Raw genomic sequence first — 16,937 nt, 5'->3', positions numbered from 1 at the left:
CATGACAATTATGGTTTTAATCTCTCTCTCTCTCTCTCTCTCTCACACACACACACACATACACATTTCGCAAGCAGAACTTTTAAGGCTGTGCTTGTGATGAGAAGCTTGCGCTAATGAGCATTTATTGTTTTATGAGCAGAAGTAATAAACAGCTTCATTAACTCTAGTATTTGTCCCTGCTTTTTGTACCCCTTCCTGATGTAATATATCAGTTTGGAGAAATTTATTCTGACTGGATTAACAACACAATTAAAACAAGTTATTGCTTTTTGTAATGGTAAGTCTAACAAGCTTAATATATATATATATATATATATATATATATATATATATATATATATATATATATATATATATGTGTGTGTGTGTGTGTGTGTGTGTGTGTGTGTGTGTGTGTGTGTGTGTGTGTGTGTGTGTGTGTGAGAGAGAGAGAGAGAGAGAGAATTTTAACTTCAGCGATTTACCTGTTGACCTCCAGTGTATCTCTTCATCTAACGTACCCCAGCTGCATGGACAATTTTCATATTAACTGGCAACAGCATGGAATATTAATATTTATATACGTGTATAATTCAAGATTTGTAAGCTGGGAATAAATATGCATTTTCAATATTAAATCTTTTCCCCCACCGGGGGGCCAGTGAGCTACAGAGAATAACAAGAAAACGGTAACTGCTACATTCATACTTCGCTGCTGAAACGAGGCTTAGCTCGCTAACCTGAGAGCTTCCACAATCTTAGCCGTTTCATAGACCTATATAAAAGGTTCATCTGTAGAGCGTTAACACCCTTGCAAATACAGCACCATTCGCCTTCATCTTTATAATTCACTTGCGCTTCCTAGATAGTAATGGGACATTTCTTTCTCATATATGTATATATATACATGTTTGTGTGTGTGCGTGTGTATACACATATATAATTGTATATATATATATATATGTGTATGTGTATATATACACATATATATAATATATATATTATATATATATATATAATATATATATATATATATACATACACATACATACATATACTAATACAATATAATTAGTGTACAGCAGATGTGGTGATGACTGCCTTTGTATTAAATTCACCGGTATGAATTTATGCAATTAAATTTTAATATATATAAGTTGTATTACAGTTTTCAAGTGGCGTCATTGTTTTAAATATAATGTTCGTAAGACATTAGCTCATATATGTACTGCCTAGTGCCCAGTTCATGTTATTGAGGGAATGTAATAATAATAATAATAATAATAATAATAATAATAATAATAACAATAATAACGGTAAAAAAAACTGCTACGGTTGAAAGTTCCAGTACACGTGTACCTAACGAATGGGGAAGGAAAAACTTTGGCCTCAGCAACTGACGTGGTTATTAGACGCCGGTGTGGCTTGTCGCCTCTGTACAAGGTTTATCGCTGTCTGAGACCTTGGCCAGACAGCTGTAGCGAGCAACACGTGTTCTCTGAATATCAAGCGTTGTTCTCTGAAAAGTACAGTACTTCTGCTTCCTCGTTCGCCCGTCGCCGATCTTATTAGTGTTTGCTTTTTGTCGCCTTGTACTGTATCTGTTATTTTTCTGTTGGCCAGAGCTCTGAATGATCAGTAATATCGTGGTGTACTCGCTTTTACTGCTAAGGCGCTGAATGACTAGATTCCCCTCTCCCCTCATTTTCATTTTGTTTTATTTCTACTCTGTTCAGGCTGTGAATTGATAAACACTTTAATCCTAAGTTATGAATAATTTCAGTATTCCTAAGGTTATTATTTTTATAATAATAAATTTCATGTTAGGCGATGTTTTGTGGTTTATCCTTTTATACCGGCATCACGACCACCGACAGCTGTTCTTCTTGATAGTGAAATTTTCAAGATCTGTTCGTGTCCGTCATTTTCAACAGAGTACTCTATTATCGATAACATTTCCAACCCACCCACCTCGTTTTGTGGTTACTGTTTTACGGATCTTTGTCTCCCATTATTTTTGGTGTGGTGAGGGAGACATTAGGGATAATAACCCTGTGCAAATGTCTGATATTTTTATTTCACTTTACAAGCGGAACTTTAGCCTTATTATATTAAGGGAGATGACCTTCTTCCTATCCCTCTCTCGGTGCCTCCCGCCCCTCCCCGCCCTCCCTGTTAGTACGTGTCCACAGGTAAGATGTGATAATGTTATTGGGTACATTTCGTCTCTGCATAATAAACGCATTAATTTATGTACGACATTTGATACTCCTTTCGTGTATCTGAGTATTCTAGTTCTACCCACCGCTAGTCCTTGCATCATTTCTGAGGCACTCATCTTGAAGGTCAGTCCGGAATATTAATCTGAAACGACGGTAGAGTTGACTTCAGGGCCTTGGGAATTATTCTATTTTATGAGAAAGTGATCTTATGATAAACGTTTTACTCGAGTTGCTGCAAGAAACTCAATATTAGATTGCACCCGTTCAACAATTTATGATGCGAGGGATTAGAACAGCCATATCCATCGTCACATGTGTGATCTAGTGATGTTTTTAACCCGGTGGGTCGACATTTTATATCTTCGTTTGAACACAATTTTTACATGGTAGTCACTCAACGTTGTCACTACTTCTAAACTTAAAAGTGTTTAGGATGATATTCGACTATTTATTTATGATAGAGATCTGTGATAAATCTGAAAGGATATAATGCAATTTCTTTTTAACATTTTATACACGTGAAATATATGTATTGTAATGAAGGTTGATTTTAGCCAACCTGCCATTATAAGTTAAATTATGTAATTATAATGACAAATGATAATTCATTCTTTCGTGCTATACTAGTAATTACTGCGCCACTGAAAGCTGATGTGTATAATTGTATTCGGTAGATTTTGTACATCTGTGAAAGTGGAGGTGTATAAATTCCAGCTGTTAGGAGCCGCCTGCCATGTTTCAAAAGTACATTTGCTTTGTAAAGTATTTTAAAGAGATGCTACGGAAATCTGTTAGTTCCTGCGTCATGGTTTTTGGCATTTTCTTTCCGAGCAGGAGGCTTCATACAAAGGCATTATTCTTTCTCATTGCAACCAGAATTTCAGGTATCTAGGGAAAACTGTAGTTTTTACAGGCGCAGTTGCAATAATTTGTAATCAAGACGCGGCCTTGTAGTTGTCAGGGGTAGTTCCGTAAAAATACCAAAATATGAATGAAACGTTGAAACTTTAGGTTCTAGACTTGAAGTGTATTTTGCAAAACTGAGTTATTTTATTCTCTCAAAATTTTATTTATGTAAGTGCAGGAGGCAGCTACAGCTTGAGAACATTTACAGTTGTTTTTCGTCACTTTTTATTGCCTTTCCCATTTGTAATTTGCTTTTCTCTCCCTTCACATGTCGCAAATAAAATTATTGCCCTGTTGTTTCCCCCAGTTTACACTGTTTCTGAATGCCGAAGTTATAGAAGATTAGATTAGCAACACGGTATGTTGGGAAGCTCTCATGCCTACAGAATACTGTATCTGGGGTCCAAAGAAGATATCAGGATATGTATTTCAGCTTTGTAGGACATTGTTTACAGTGATATTTATTTAATATCTTGTCTTTATATTAAACGGTATTACCCAAAATTTCATATGGAATATATCATGAGGTAAATTTTCCTGGTCGATGCATAACATCAACTTTCGGCCTTCGATGGAAATATATGTGCGGAAGAGGCAAGGTCAAACTTTTAAAACTAAAAGGTCACTCCAAAGGACGTGATCCATGACCTTTCTTGATAATTAGGTAATATGCTTTCGGGATTATAGCATTAGCTGTATCAAGGAGATTCGGTAATTCTCTGGTTTTACAAATAGGCATATTTTTTTTTTACCGAAATCTGTCGGTGTAATTTCTCTTTTATTCTTCTAAACCGATTCGTTAGACATATGGAAGTATTGTTTTGATTTTGTTTGATTTATTAACCTTTATATAAACTTGACTGAGAATACAATCTTTCCCGTCACTGTCAGTTTATGGGAATTTCTTTCTGGTTTGGTTTGTCTTGAATCATATAACCTTCCCGATTAAGGAGCGTGTTTATTGCTTTTTCGAAATTAGGTCCTGGTTCTGTCTCCTTTTCTGTTTATATTTAATGCAGTGTTCTGTGAAGCCATTTCTTTGCCCGGTCTTCACGAAAAAAAAGTTAAGGAAAATTATTATTTTAAGCCATTTAAACAGCATGCTTGAATATCAGGTTCCTAATTAAAACCATCATAATTCTGTAATTCTTATACACTCCAGATAATTTTTTTGCTTAACGTGCAGTTAGCTTAAGCAAAACGACTCTAGTTGATTACAATGTCGATCTCATATAAGCAAGACAATTGGTCCGGTATTTTATATGGTATGTCAAAGTGTTTGTATATTTTAGCAACATAGTCTGTGTTCATACCCTAGGGCCTAGGGACTCAAATTTTTAAGTGTGAACGTACTTGCTGCCATATTTGTCAAAAATAAATTTCGGAGTAAATTAAATATTATGTTGATGTTCCTTAGAGTTATGTAGAACTCCGTTGCCTTCCTTGCACCAACGTCTGCTAAAATTAAAAAAAAAAAATAATAATAATTTTGAGAACGAAAAACGCTCATGGCTGCGGCCGAAAGATTGTTCATGGTTGTTGTCAGATCAGTAGATGGTTGATCCCGAGATCCTCAACTCAGTGATGTTGTCCCTAGGACATGCCTTTTGTTGATCAGGTTTTGCTAGGACTTCTGAATCATCTTTCTCTTGCATTCTGGATATCATTGTTCCTTCTTGAATTTAAAGCTCTAAAAATTAAACTGAAGTAATTAATATTAAATTGTTTGGATATTTCCACTTAACTACCCTTTCTGGGTAGAGTTGTGTGGTAATCGTATTAAACCTAACAGTCGCTAAAATGTCTAAAATATCACAAGTAGAAGATTCAGTTACTTGATTGCCCCTGGGAATTGATGCTACGGTTGGCTGTTTCCAGGAAAATTTCTTGTTTTCCTGCAAAGGTCATTTCAAAGGGTGTTTGTATTGCGGGTGATAATGATCCCTTTTAAAGGGAGGGTTAGTGTAGTTCTCTCCAGCGGCTGCCAAATATGAGAAAGAACAGGCTTTTTCAAATAACCAGTGTTCTTTCCCTCTCCCTCGTCTCTCTTGGGAGTTTCGAAAGACTGATAAATGGAGAGAATATACTACGTTAGTATAATGAGTATACACGATGAGAGAGCGAAAGATTTCTTTAAAATGCCTCTATAAGTGTTGCGTTTTAGCCCTCCATCAGGAAACTGGGCTCTTGGCGTTTTTCAAAACAATTGTTTTCCTTTTAAATATTTTCATACAGAAATGAGGAAATTGTTCTTTGTGAATTATAAGGAGCCACCAGTCATTTAGAATGTTCACAAACTGAAGACCTATCCTAAATTTCCTCTCCTTGATAATGCTGGGAACCTACGTAGGATGTACGAGACGCCTTTGTAGCCATCAGGGCGTTAGTTATAGGATGGGATGCAAATTGTCCAGGCCTGAATTATCAAACAAGTTATCACTCATCAGTTTGTAAAACGCAGATTGATATCAAAAAAATCTGCAAAGTAGTAGCTGAAGCCCAACATGAGGACGAGCTTATATAAGCCTTTGGAGTCTGTTTTCATATAAACATTCATTCCATCGTTAAATAGCCACACTTTTTTTTTTATTGCGTAGCTGTTCTACTATTTTGTTCACTTCCATTCTATTTTACTTTTTCATTTTTAGTCGTCTTTATCCGTGAATTGGTTAGGTCATGTTGTGGTGAACAAAATTATTTTTGTGATTGGAATTTCATAATGTTCCGTTCTTTTTATATTTAAAATACATTGTGTAATGCAATGGATATATATATATATATATATATATATATATATATATATATATATATATATATATATATATATATATATATATATATATGTATGTATGTACACACACACATATATACACATATGTATATGTTCCTTGTTTTAAATTAGTTCCTTGACCTGCAGTACATATCATCAATATATTCATTTTAACCTGTACCTCAAATTAATCTAAGAGATGTAGATGCAAAAAGTTGAGAACTTTGTGAAAATACAATAGCTGTCAGTCTACGTTTTTGCTAATTAATTCATGTTGCTCTAATTAGTAATTATGAGAGTAGAGTGTACAGTGAAGATTAAATTTTTGCCTCATAACAGTTATTATTGTCTATTTAAAATAAAAAATTAATACGAGATCTCTACATTGGTGTAGAAGGAAAACATTTCTAGATATTGGGGTTGAAGTTTTTATTGAAATGCGTTCGGAAATTTCTACAGAAAAAATCCGTAAGAGAACTTTAAATTATTGTTTCATTGTGGTGCAAGAACGACGTTGGAACTTAATTTTATAGGTTGAAGAGTGCATTGTATTCTATTCAAGTATCCGCCTTGAATTTATTGAACGACCAAAATTGTATCCAGTAATTTATTCGTGGTCTTTCTTCTCTGTTTAAGTTAATTGAAAGTGTGAAACACTAGATTTCACTGAATAGAGAAATGGTAAAATAATATTGTGTTTTATGATGTTGTATATAAGAGTTCCTGGCTAACTTCATAGTTATTAGAACATATATCATAGGCCCCTTGATGCCCTGAATAGTGTTCAGAGAACTGCTGCAAATTCAATGAATATTCAAGTTGGAAGCTCCACAACATCTGTGTCTGTCAGATTTCAAGAAAAACTCCTTTGTATCTTTGTGCTCATGAAACCTAACAGGTTCATGACTCAAGAACTTCACTTTATTCCCTAAGAACTGCTCTTTATTCATATGTCTTATTATATGATCAATATTTTAATGCACACAACATTTAACCTTTCCAACAGCTGGAACGAGCGGAGTCAGAATTCTGGGTCCAACGTTAGGTTTTGTATTAGGGTCTGTTTGTACTCGTCTCTACGTAAATCCTATGACGGATCCTGGCATCACCACCAATGATCCCAGATGGATTGGTGCTTGGTGGTTAGGTAAGTATGACGGTCCCTTGTTTTCGTGGTGATAACCTAAGAAATGTGTGGCTTAGTATCCTAAATGCTGACACTTTTACCTGGAAGTTCCTGTAAACCTTCCTCAGACAGGTTTACACCAATCAGCAAATTTTGTTTTCATTTTTAGGATTAGTGTTTGTGTCCGTGGCTTTATTCCTGACGAGCACAGCCATGTTTGCCTTTCCTCGTCGTTTGCCATCATCACCCAAGGCAGTGCGCACAGTTTTCAAAGCTCCACTTCGCAATCCTTCTCTGAGAGGTATGTATTATCACGCACATTAAACTATTGTGAATCTCTGCTTACTTTGATAATGAAGTTATGTATCATAGCGTTTCTAACATATTACTGTAATGTGTTAAGTATTACATACAGTTAAGTTGGCGTGGAGCTTATAACCGATTAGATAAACATTCTAAGAAGTAAATCTCGGGTAGTAATGCTTATTTTTGTTTCTTCTGTTCATTTTGCCTTGCAAAAACAGATTTATTTTAAATACAAGACACAGTTTAATATGAAGTTCATGGAGATCTACTTAACAAAGGTATAGATTACACTAACTTAGAAATTATTTTATATATGTGTGTATCATTCCTATTCAGAACTGGAACTGTTTTCATTTTATCCAGATTTTCCACGGGCAGTGCGGCGACTTTTGAAGAATGAAATCCTCATGCTACGCACAGCTAGCAGTGTTTTGCATATATTACCTATCGCTGGCCTGTACACATTTCTTCCGAAGTACCTAGAGAGCCAATTTCGCCTTCCTGTTCACAATGCAGCTATGGTGTCAGGTTGGTTTCATTCCCAGTAATAAAAGTACAGTGTCTCTTGTTAGCGTATTAAGTCATGGCATGTTATATTACCTGTCTGAAGTCTTTTTTTTTTTTTTCCTTATAACTAAGATTTACCATTTTAAATATTAACACAGTTAAGATTTGGCTTCTTGCAAATGACTGTATAATGTGAACTTTTATGAGCATGGATGAAAAAATATCAAGGATGTGACTGAACTTGTATAAACAATGACATTACTTGCACAGCTCTAACAAATAATATAAAACAGGGCTCCTGTTTTCTCATAGTGAAATTTGTAATTTTATGTGCCTGTCCAGTAATTTGGGCAAAGGGGATGAAAACTAAAATATTCCAAATTGAACCTTGGGGAAAGTGCATGCAGTCAGTGTTCTTACAAGTTCCATTAGATAAAACTACCATATTACTTCAGACATTATAAAGCTTAGAACACAGAAGAAAATTAGTCCAAGAGCTTGAGGATAAAGGAGATGAAAAATTTATCATTTGAAAGAGATCTCTTCATAATTTTATAAAGACATCTTTTGGAGAGTGGCTTAGGAAAAGAGTGTGGCACACAGTCATGTATAACCAAACATAAAAGAAGTATGTGAAGGTTCAGTGATTGGCATGTTTAGGGCTTAACTGCTGACAAAAAATATAAGGAAAAAATACCAGTAATGGTAAGGGAGTTAAAACAGCTGCAGAGTCTCTTTCCTCATAAGTTCTTAAATTATATTATTAATCCCTGATTATCGGTATTCAAACTGTCTGGACATTGATGTTATCAGATCCATAGCACCACACACACACACACACACACACACACACACACACACACACACACACACATATATATATATATATATATATATATATATATATATATATATATATATATATATATATATATATATATACTGTATATACATACATACATACATACTAAGAAATCACAAAAGTAAGCGTGTGATTTTGTTTATTAGCTGAAGCCACTGGGAAAGTTCAAAATGAAATGACAGAGTGCCAGGTACTTTCGCATATTTTGAACACATCTTTGTGCCATGAAGATGTGTTAAAAATACACAGAAAGTACTTGGCTCTCTGTCTTCCATTATATACTGTATATATATATATATTATATATATATATATATATATATATATATATATATATATATATATATATATATATATATATATATATATATATATATATATATATATATATATATATAATATATATATATATATATATAAAGGAACTGACAGAGTCCCAGGTACTTTCGTGTATTTTTAGCACATCTTCGAGACACAAAGATGTGTTTAAAATATATGAAAGTACTTGGCAGTCTGTCATTTCATATTGAACTTTCCCAGTGGCTTCAGCCAATAAACAAAATCACATGCTTATATATATATATATATATATATATATATATATATATATATATATATATATATATATATATATATATATATATATATATATATATATATATATACAATAATTAAACTGAATAAAAAGTCTGTATGGTTGGCAGTGCTGCGTGGGTTAGAGACAATGGTAATGCTGTGTACAGTTATTAGCACACTGAGAAAAGGGTGTTGTTGAGGTAATAGGCCAGGGTAAGAGTTTCCTTCTATCATTGGCTGCCTTCAAAGATACCATTGCACATTGTGTAAAAGTGCTCTCCTCTCCTTTGTCCAGTTGCACATCATTCTCAATAATCGCGTGCTAAACAGTTGGTGTGTGAGCATGTGTTGCAGCTTTCCCCATACTTTGTCACTTTCATGGATGTACCTGCAGTGTTGCAGGCATTGTTATTGCTGTTTGTGTGCTGTCTCTTGTGCCTGGCCCCACCACCTCCTAAGAAGGCCAGGAAGCAGCTGACACTTCAGAAGCAGCTAGAAAGTGTCGAGAGAATCGAGGTCGACTGGTCTTGTGAATCACATTGGGGTGATTCACAAGCTGAAGAAGTATGTGACAGACTTTTGAGAAGTCATCCAGCAGTGAGGCCTACAAGGTGATGGCCAAGCCCTGCCATGAGGAGGTTGAATAGTCAACCTTGGTCTGGCTTTGTCAGCAGCAGCCAGGGTGCATTTACTTTTTGCTGAATTGAAGGCTGATGGTAAATTAACAGATCTGCTTGGGATCGTGCACTTGAAGGCATCCAAGGGTTGTCTGTTTTGGTTCAAAATTGGACGTGGACTTTCCAAAAAGACTCATAGCAAAACCTTGGATGCTTCTGAGGAGGAAATAGAGGAGTTTTGGGAAGTTGAAAAATTTATGAAAAAGATTCTTGTTTTGAGTTAAATCTACAACTCCGAGGAAATTTGTCTACCTCTCCATGCCCACTAATACCTTGGCTGATGAGAGAAAAGAATTTACATGGTCGAAAGGATTCCAAAGAACATGTTTTTGCCTTGTTGCATGCAAATTCTTCTGATAGCCACCACTGCAAATCAGTTGTAGTTGGACATGCAAAGCAACCCTGTGTCTTGCATGGGTTAATGGATAGTCTCCCAGTGATTTGGTATCATTTGTAGAAGGCTTAGTTCATCTTCAAGATTGTTTCCAATTGATTCCAGTACTTTTTTATAAGAGGTAATTTGTCATTAGACACAGCATCTTTGCATTGCTAGGCATCAGATAAAGGTTTTGCTGCTTATGGACAAAGTGCCTGTGCATCCCATCACAAGCCTGTAGGTTGGAGACGAAGATCGTATTAGGGGTCATGTTTTTGTTTCCTAATACAACTGCTCTCACACAGCCAATGGATCAAGGTGTTATTGTTCCAACTAAACAGCTGTACCAGAAGTATTTCCATGAGGAAAAATGATAGGAACTTATGGTTTTACACTACATCCAAACAATACTGTAGTCTATTGTTTGTTGTTTATTAGCATATATAGTGTATACAGTACTGCATTGTGACAAGATAGGGGAAGTAAGGGTATGTAGTTAGTTGTGCATCCTTAGTGTTTTTTCACCATATCCAGAAATTTCCAAAATCTGGAAGGGCCTTGGATGTATCAATCTGAACAATCGAGGGATTACTGAATATACTCCTTGTAGTTGTTTTAGAGGAACAAGAAACTGAAGGCTATAGCCCTTCAGTAAGAAGGGGATTTTACAAAATTTGAATGAAAGTCAGAATTTTACAAGAATCTTCTTTCACTATACACATTTAGCACATAGCTTCATAATACTGAGCAAAGAGGAAATGAGGTTACCATACAGTTGTATTTGCCATAAAAACAGATGTACAGTTTGACCATGAGAGAAGGGCCAATTCACTGCATGGCAGTGAGAGAAACCCGTATAAAAATTTAATATACAGTACTGTAGTTTTATATAGAAATTGGATATCCAAATAGTGCTGAATGGCCTAGTTGCCCCAGTGTGTGGTTTTTAAGCCAGTATCTTATAAAGCAAACCAATCCACTTTTACACAGAGCTAGAGATGAGAAGACTGTAGCATCTCGTAAAGTGGCTGTGGAAAGAGGGAAGATTGCAAAAGGGCCAAAGTATATAAAAGATGATAGGGGACCAATTGAAGCTTAAAATGAAAGATACTGGAATAATGGAAGCAGTGCTTTGAAAATCTGAATGAAGAAAATGAACATGAACTAGAGGATGCTGGCATAACTGAGGGACCAGTAAAGAAGCTGCTTCATGCAGGTGACCTAGTGTTGACAGCAAATCTGAGGAAGAGATGGTTGAAATGTTTAAAATGTTGAAAAGTGGAATGGAGAAGAAAGGACTGAACATCAGCATAAACAAAACAAAGCTTATGGTGACTAGAAAGGAGTCAAAGAGAAAAGGGCAATTAGGAAAATGGCCATGTGCTCGTTGTGGGAAAAGTATGGGGGGGGGGAACTGTACTATGTACCAAAATATAACAGATGGTACCACATAGGTATCAAGATTACAAAATACGCAGTGGAATACAATAGGAAATGGAGAAGGGAGAAAGAGAGAAGTTGAGAGCCCTATTGTCATAGGTGAGCTGGTCTGAGAAGTGATACAAAGATGAGCCACATGTTACATGCATTTTGGGAATGATGTTGATACTGTGATCCCGGTAAATAGCCAGTGAGCATCATGGGAAGAGGAGCCACATCCCTTGCGTCAGATGATGGCCAAGTAGGATCAGTGTGCTCCTCAAAACTCTCAGCTGAGTGCCAAATAAATTAAACTTTTTTTTTTTTTGCCTGTGGAAAGAGAAAGGAAGAGGTGTGTGTTGTGCTTAAGTGGAACTGCTTTCATTTTGTTAGAAGTGGGAGTAAGGTTTTGGTTTAGCTTTGTCATAAAAGCCCCCCAGATATGTAGTGAGAGAAGGTTCCCTCCCCTATCCCAACACAAAGATATTAAAAGATTCTGAAGCATTTAGTACCTTAAAGAGCAGCTCTAAATGTTTTACTGGTAAACATACTAGAGCCTATACTATATTTGAGAAATGTTGTACTTGAATGTGCAAGAGAATTTGAAGTACAGTAATTGAATAGAAAACCTTGTAACGTTGCATTACAAACTTGACAAGAAAAGTGATACTAAGAGCTGCAAAAGAAAGGTTGAATCTAGAAGTAAGTAAAACTGACTCATTAATTTGGGAGGAGTCCATAAATTTTAATAGTGAAAATAAAAAATTGTTTGGTAGGTAACTCTATGAGATTTTGATGATGTCATCCTCAGCTAAGTAAATGTCATCTGTGAGATTCTGATAGATTGCAAATGATATTATCCATAAAGAATTTTCACCTAACTTCAGAGCCACAACTTTATGACATTATCCTCAGTTTGATTCAGCTGCAAAGTTACATAAAAACATCATTCCAAGACAATAATCTCACACTGAGTCATAAAAGAAAATGCTATGCCCATGAGTAATTGTCGTGATTTGCCACAAAGTGTGGGGACACCTCCCCAGTCTCTAAAAGTTAAGAAAAACATAAGGTTGTGTAGCAGCATTACCCATGAGGAAATTATAAATACCTACCTCATCATAAGTAACCTTTATGTCAGGTCTTATCTCTATGGAGTTAGATACCATGAAAATCTTATTGAGAAAGCTGAAAAGCTAGGTCTCGTTTGGCCCTCTTAGGAACTAATTAAGTTGAAATGAACACAGCAACATATATATTTTTTTTAGTATTTCCAGTGTATAAAACTCTTTACATATACATGTTAACTGATTCTTTAATTTTATTACCTTTTGATTCTCTCTGAAGATATTAACATTACCTTGTTAATTACATTACATTTAAGATTGATAAACATTTCACATTTTGTTCTAATCAACAGGTATTGGAGGTATTCTTGTAATGGGCTTGGGTATCTTTGCAAGTGGAGTATTAATTAGAAGAGCCAAACCTACTGCAAGAACTGTTGCTGGATGGATTGCCTTAACAGCTCTTGTATACTCAATTGGTAAGTAGTATAACAGTTTAAATCCATTTTAAGTGTAAAATATCCATTTTACATTTAAAATGGATATTCAGTACAAGGTCTGCCAAGCCTTCTCAGGGAAAAACATTTAGCTCTTGAAATGTCATATTAGTTAATAAAATTAATGAAGCGGGTTTTCTTTGTAACTCTGTGCCTTCATGGTACAACTGTTTACTAGAAACTGCTGACCATTCTTTGGTGACCACAAGCTGTTGTTTGTTTAACATTTACATGCATAGTGGCCTCATTTGCCTTCAGTCTGAAGTGTTTAAATACAATTTGTTAGCCATGTTTTTTCACTCTTTATTAGCTTCACCTGCACGTAGCAAATATTAAACTTTATCAATAATCTTTATCATGGTTGTGTGAAATACCACTCCTTTGAAATATTGCTAGTGGTTTTTATGATACAGTATCATGTATTGTTTTAACAAATTTCACCAAATTTATCTAACCCATAAGCTCAGGTCACAGTTGTATTCTCTACTCTAATCTGTATTTGTTCCGACATGTATACAAACCTACACTTTCATATATGGAGTATTCTGCGCTTACATGGATTTAGTTGTTTTCGACTCGTCTCTGAAAACAAAATCCTAATGCTACCTGGGTCATGTGGGTTAACCTGACTCTGCCTTCTTCTCCAATTGTATTTGCAGCCGCACTCGTGTTCGCACATTTTCTGACTCGTCTCTCGTTTTGTATGCATATTAGTTTCTTTCTATTCTGTGTGATTGGGAGTGCGTACTCCCAGTTCCTAACGTTTGCCTGACTGTGTTTACCATTTTTAGTGTTGATATCTTCGATTCTGTAGTGATTATCACTGTTGCTGTGCTTAGGCCTGGGTCTTTGTTCCTGAGGGCAGGACAAAGGAGCGAAGTAGCGAGTGTCTCCCACGTGTGTTCTTCCTTTTGAAATATGTGAACAGTGCATAGTTTAGTGTTGTTTTTCCTTTGTGAGGGGAATTCCATCCCAAGTTTCATAACATAATTAAAAGATTTTTGTGTCATTCTGTGAGATCTTTCCGGGTTCGGGGAAAGTGCTTGTTCAGGTACCCACGATCACATGTGTTCGTGTCTTATTTCCTTATACCCGAGTATTAGCAAGCGTTCTCTTTCTTCCCGTGGTGATGGAAGAGAAAGGGGAGCCCATCACAAGTTTTTGATAACGTAATTAAAAAGATTTTTGTGTCATTCTGTGAGATCTTTCCAGGTTCGGGGAAAGTGCTTGTTCAGTACCCACCTGATCCCATGTGTTCGTGTCTTTTCTCCCCACACCCTTGTGTTTGTGAGCTTTTTCAGTTCTTCCTGCAGTGATGGAAGAGAACGCGAAACATGAAGTACAATGTTGCATGGTCAAGGACAAACCTTGCGGGAACTTCATGTTGCCTGTAGGCGTCAATCCCCATTCCGTGTGCATGAGGCCTCATGCGGAGAGTGTGTATCATGGCTATCTCCCCAGTGGGGAAAGTGCGAAAGGAGGTGGAGGAAAAAGACCACCCCTGTCTCCAGAGGACATTCCCTGTTCCTTCTCTCCCCCCCACCGTCGTTGCCTCTACAAACTCCATCTCCATTACCCATCACGCCCAGTAAGGATATTTTTCCTCTCTCTTCTCCTTCCACTAAGAAGAAATCAGACCCAGTGTGGCAAGCTCTTTGGCAGGTCCTTAAGAAAGAGTTTCAGGATAGCAGCGAGACAGAGTCGGGAGAACCGAGCAGGAGTTTGGTAAAGATCAACAAACTGGAATCCCCCTACAGTCTTTCCCAACCAATTGGGGGATCAGAAAGTAGAAGAATGGAAGGGCTGTTCACACGGCCGGGAGAGACAGAGATCCCCGCCTACGGGGTCAGACTTTTCTTCCAAACCGTTTCCGGTGCGGTTGACAGCCACAGGAGCATCCCATCCTAAAAGAAACTTCTCAAGCAACTGAACCTTCATCTTTACACTTGGAGATATCCAACAGGGCCTCAGAAAGGTTTTCTCAACTCCCATAAGCCAGGCTAAATATACATTAACAATACTCTGAGACCAAGCAAATTTTCATGGTTAAACAGTTTGAAAAAACACATTAATTGGAAGTGGAAGATAAAAAATGCACATGGTATAAGAAAAAACTAAAAAAAATTTTTTTTGCATACCACAGAAAGTTGAAAGTGTCTTTGCCAAGACACTTGTAAAAATATCAGCCAATTTTATTTTCTTATCTATGCTCTTTATAATGTTTTTTTTGTCACTGATATTGCAAAATTAGAATTGCAGCTATCATTATATTGTAATAGATAAGAAATAAAAATAGCAACATTCCCCGAGTATCTTTATGGACAAATATATACGCATTGTGCTGGGATGTGGAGATGTAGCCCCTTCCCTCATGCAATCTCACTCTTATTCCTTGTGTCATTGAGCAGAGGTGTTCGTGTTGCCATAAGAGTTGCCCATTTAAGTGATTTGATGTTTTCCTGGAAAATTTATTCAAATAGCAAGGTACAAAATTACGATTGTCATGAGAGGATATCCAGAACTGACCCAGTTTCTAATATTGCACCTCAATGATCATATCCAGACCCAAGGGGTTAAGCAGCAGCAACCATTGTAAGGCCTTGCAGAATTTAAACCAGGCCAGGTGAAACACTCTGCAGTAATTGTAATGAGAGAAATAATGATCCTGTTAACTCTGTGATTCCCTTAATTGCAGATTTCTTAATTTTACTTTTCCCATCACAGGACAGTATCAGTCTCCAACATAAAGGTACACAGGACTGCACTATCACATGTACTTAAACTTCGGAAGCTCAACATGGGTTCTTCAGTGTATTTGGAGAAGATTATTAAAACAAAAGCTGGTTCCTCAGGTGTCACTGAAACTTTCTAACTGGGATCTTGTCCTGCTGCTTAAAAGTCCTATTCAAGATGGGTCAGTGGGCTTCAAGTATTGTGTGGAAAGACCACTCATGCTAGAGGGTAGTCATCAGTGGAATTACTCCATAACTTCAGACTTCACAGTTAAGACCCAAATGACTAGTATTTACAACTGCGCCTCAGCACGATTTTTCAGTCATTGACAATGTAGTGGGCCTTTTGCTTTTTCCATTGAGGGCTATCTGGCTCTAACTGCAGAGAACCAGAGACTTCAGGACTCCATCACAAGGCTCTTTCTCTTTACAGGCCAATGGGAGATGAAAGTCTCCCTAATACAGTCCCCTATTGGGTAAAATGGGTAGTTCTTAAAAGGTCAATGGGAAATGAAAGTCTCCCAAATACAGTCTCCTATTGGGTAAAACGAGTAGTTCTTAAAAGTAAACTAGTGGGAGTGTGAGTCCATGAAGTTAGAGCCCTCTCCAACCTTGATTTGTCTTCCGCTTTACATTAATCAAATGGGCATGAGTAATCCCTCGTTTATCAGTATTTGTGCTATCCGGACATCAGCGTAATGTGGAGGGTCTGCAGAACTACTTTATATATTTAAAATATATATATACTGTAAATATAATAAAAAAAGTCTGTGTAGTTGGCAACAATGCACAGATGGAAAGAGGTGAAGGTAGCACTGATGAGTCATAAGCACATTGAGAATGAGCTATTTTAGGGGTGGCAGGACAGTAAGCATTTCAGGTCTGTTTGCATGGGAGCTTTTGTGAGGGTTAT

General features: G+C 36.5%; 1 protein-coding gene across 1 annotated transcript in view; it reads left to right on the top strand.

The window, feature by feature from the left end:
- LOC136850198 (solute carrier organic anion transporter family member 74D-like) overlaps positions 1–16,937 on the top strand; it is a 387,330-nt gene that overhangs the window by 327,725 nt on the left and 42,668 nt on the right. The window contains 4 exon segments of the mRNA XM_067123835.1: positions 6,887–7,027; positions 7,176–7,307; positions 7,676–7,840; positions 13,149–13,274. Coding sequence (XP_066979936.1) covers positions 6,887–7,027; positions 7,176–7,307; positions 7,676–7,840; positions 13,149–13,274 — 564 coding nt within the window.

The sequence above is a fragment of the Macrobrachium rosenbergii genome, chromosome 21 (genome assembly GCF_040412425.1).
Source record: "Macrobrachium rosenbergii isolate ZJJX-2024 chromosome 21, ASM4041242v1, whole genome shotgun sequence".
Taxonomy (NCBI): domain Eukaryota; kingdom Metazoa; phylum Arthropoda; class Malacostraca; order Decapoda; family Palaemonidae; genus Macrobrachium; species Macrobrachium rosenbergii.
The sequence above is the reverse complement of the archived record's forward strand: the minus strand, read 5'-3'. Positions and strand labels throughout refer to the sequence as shown.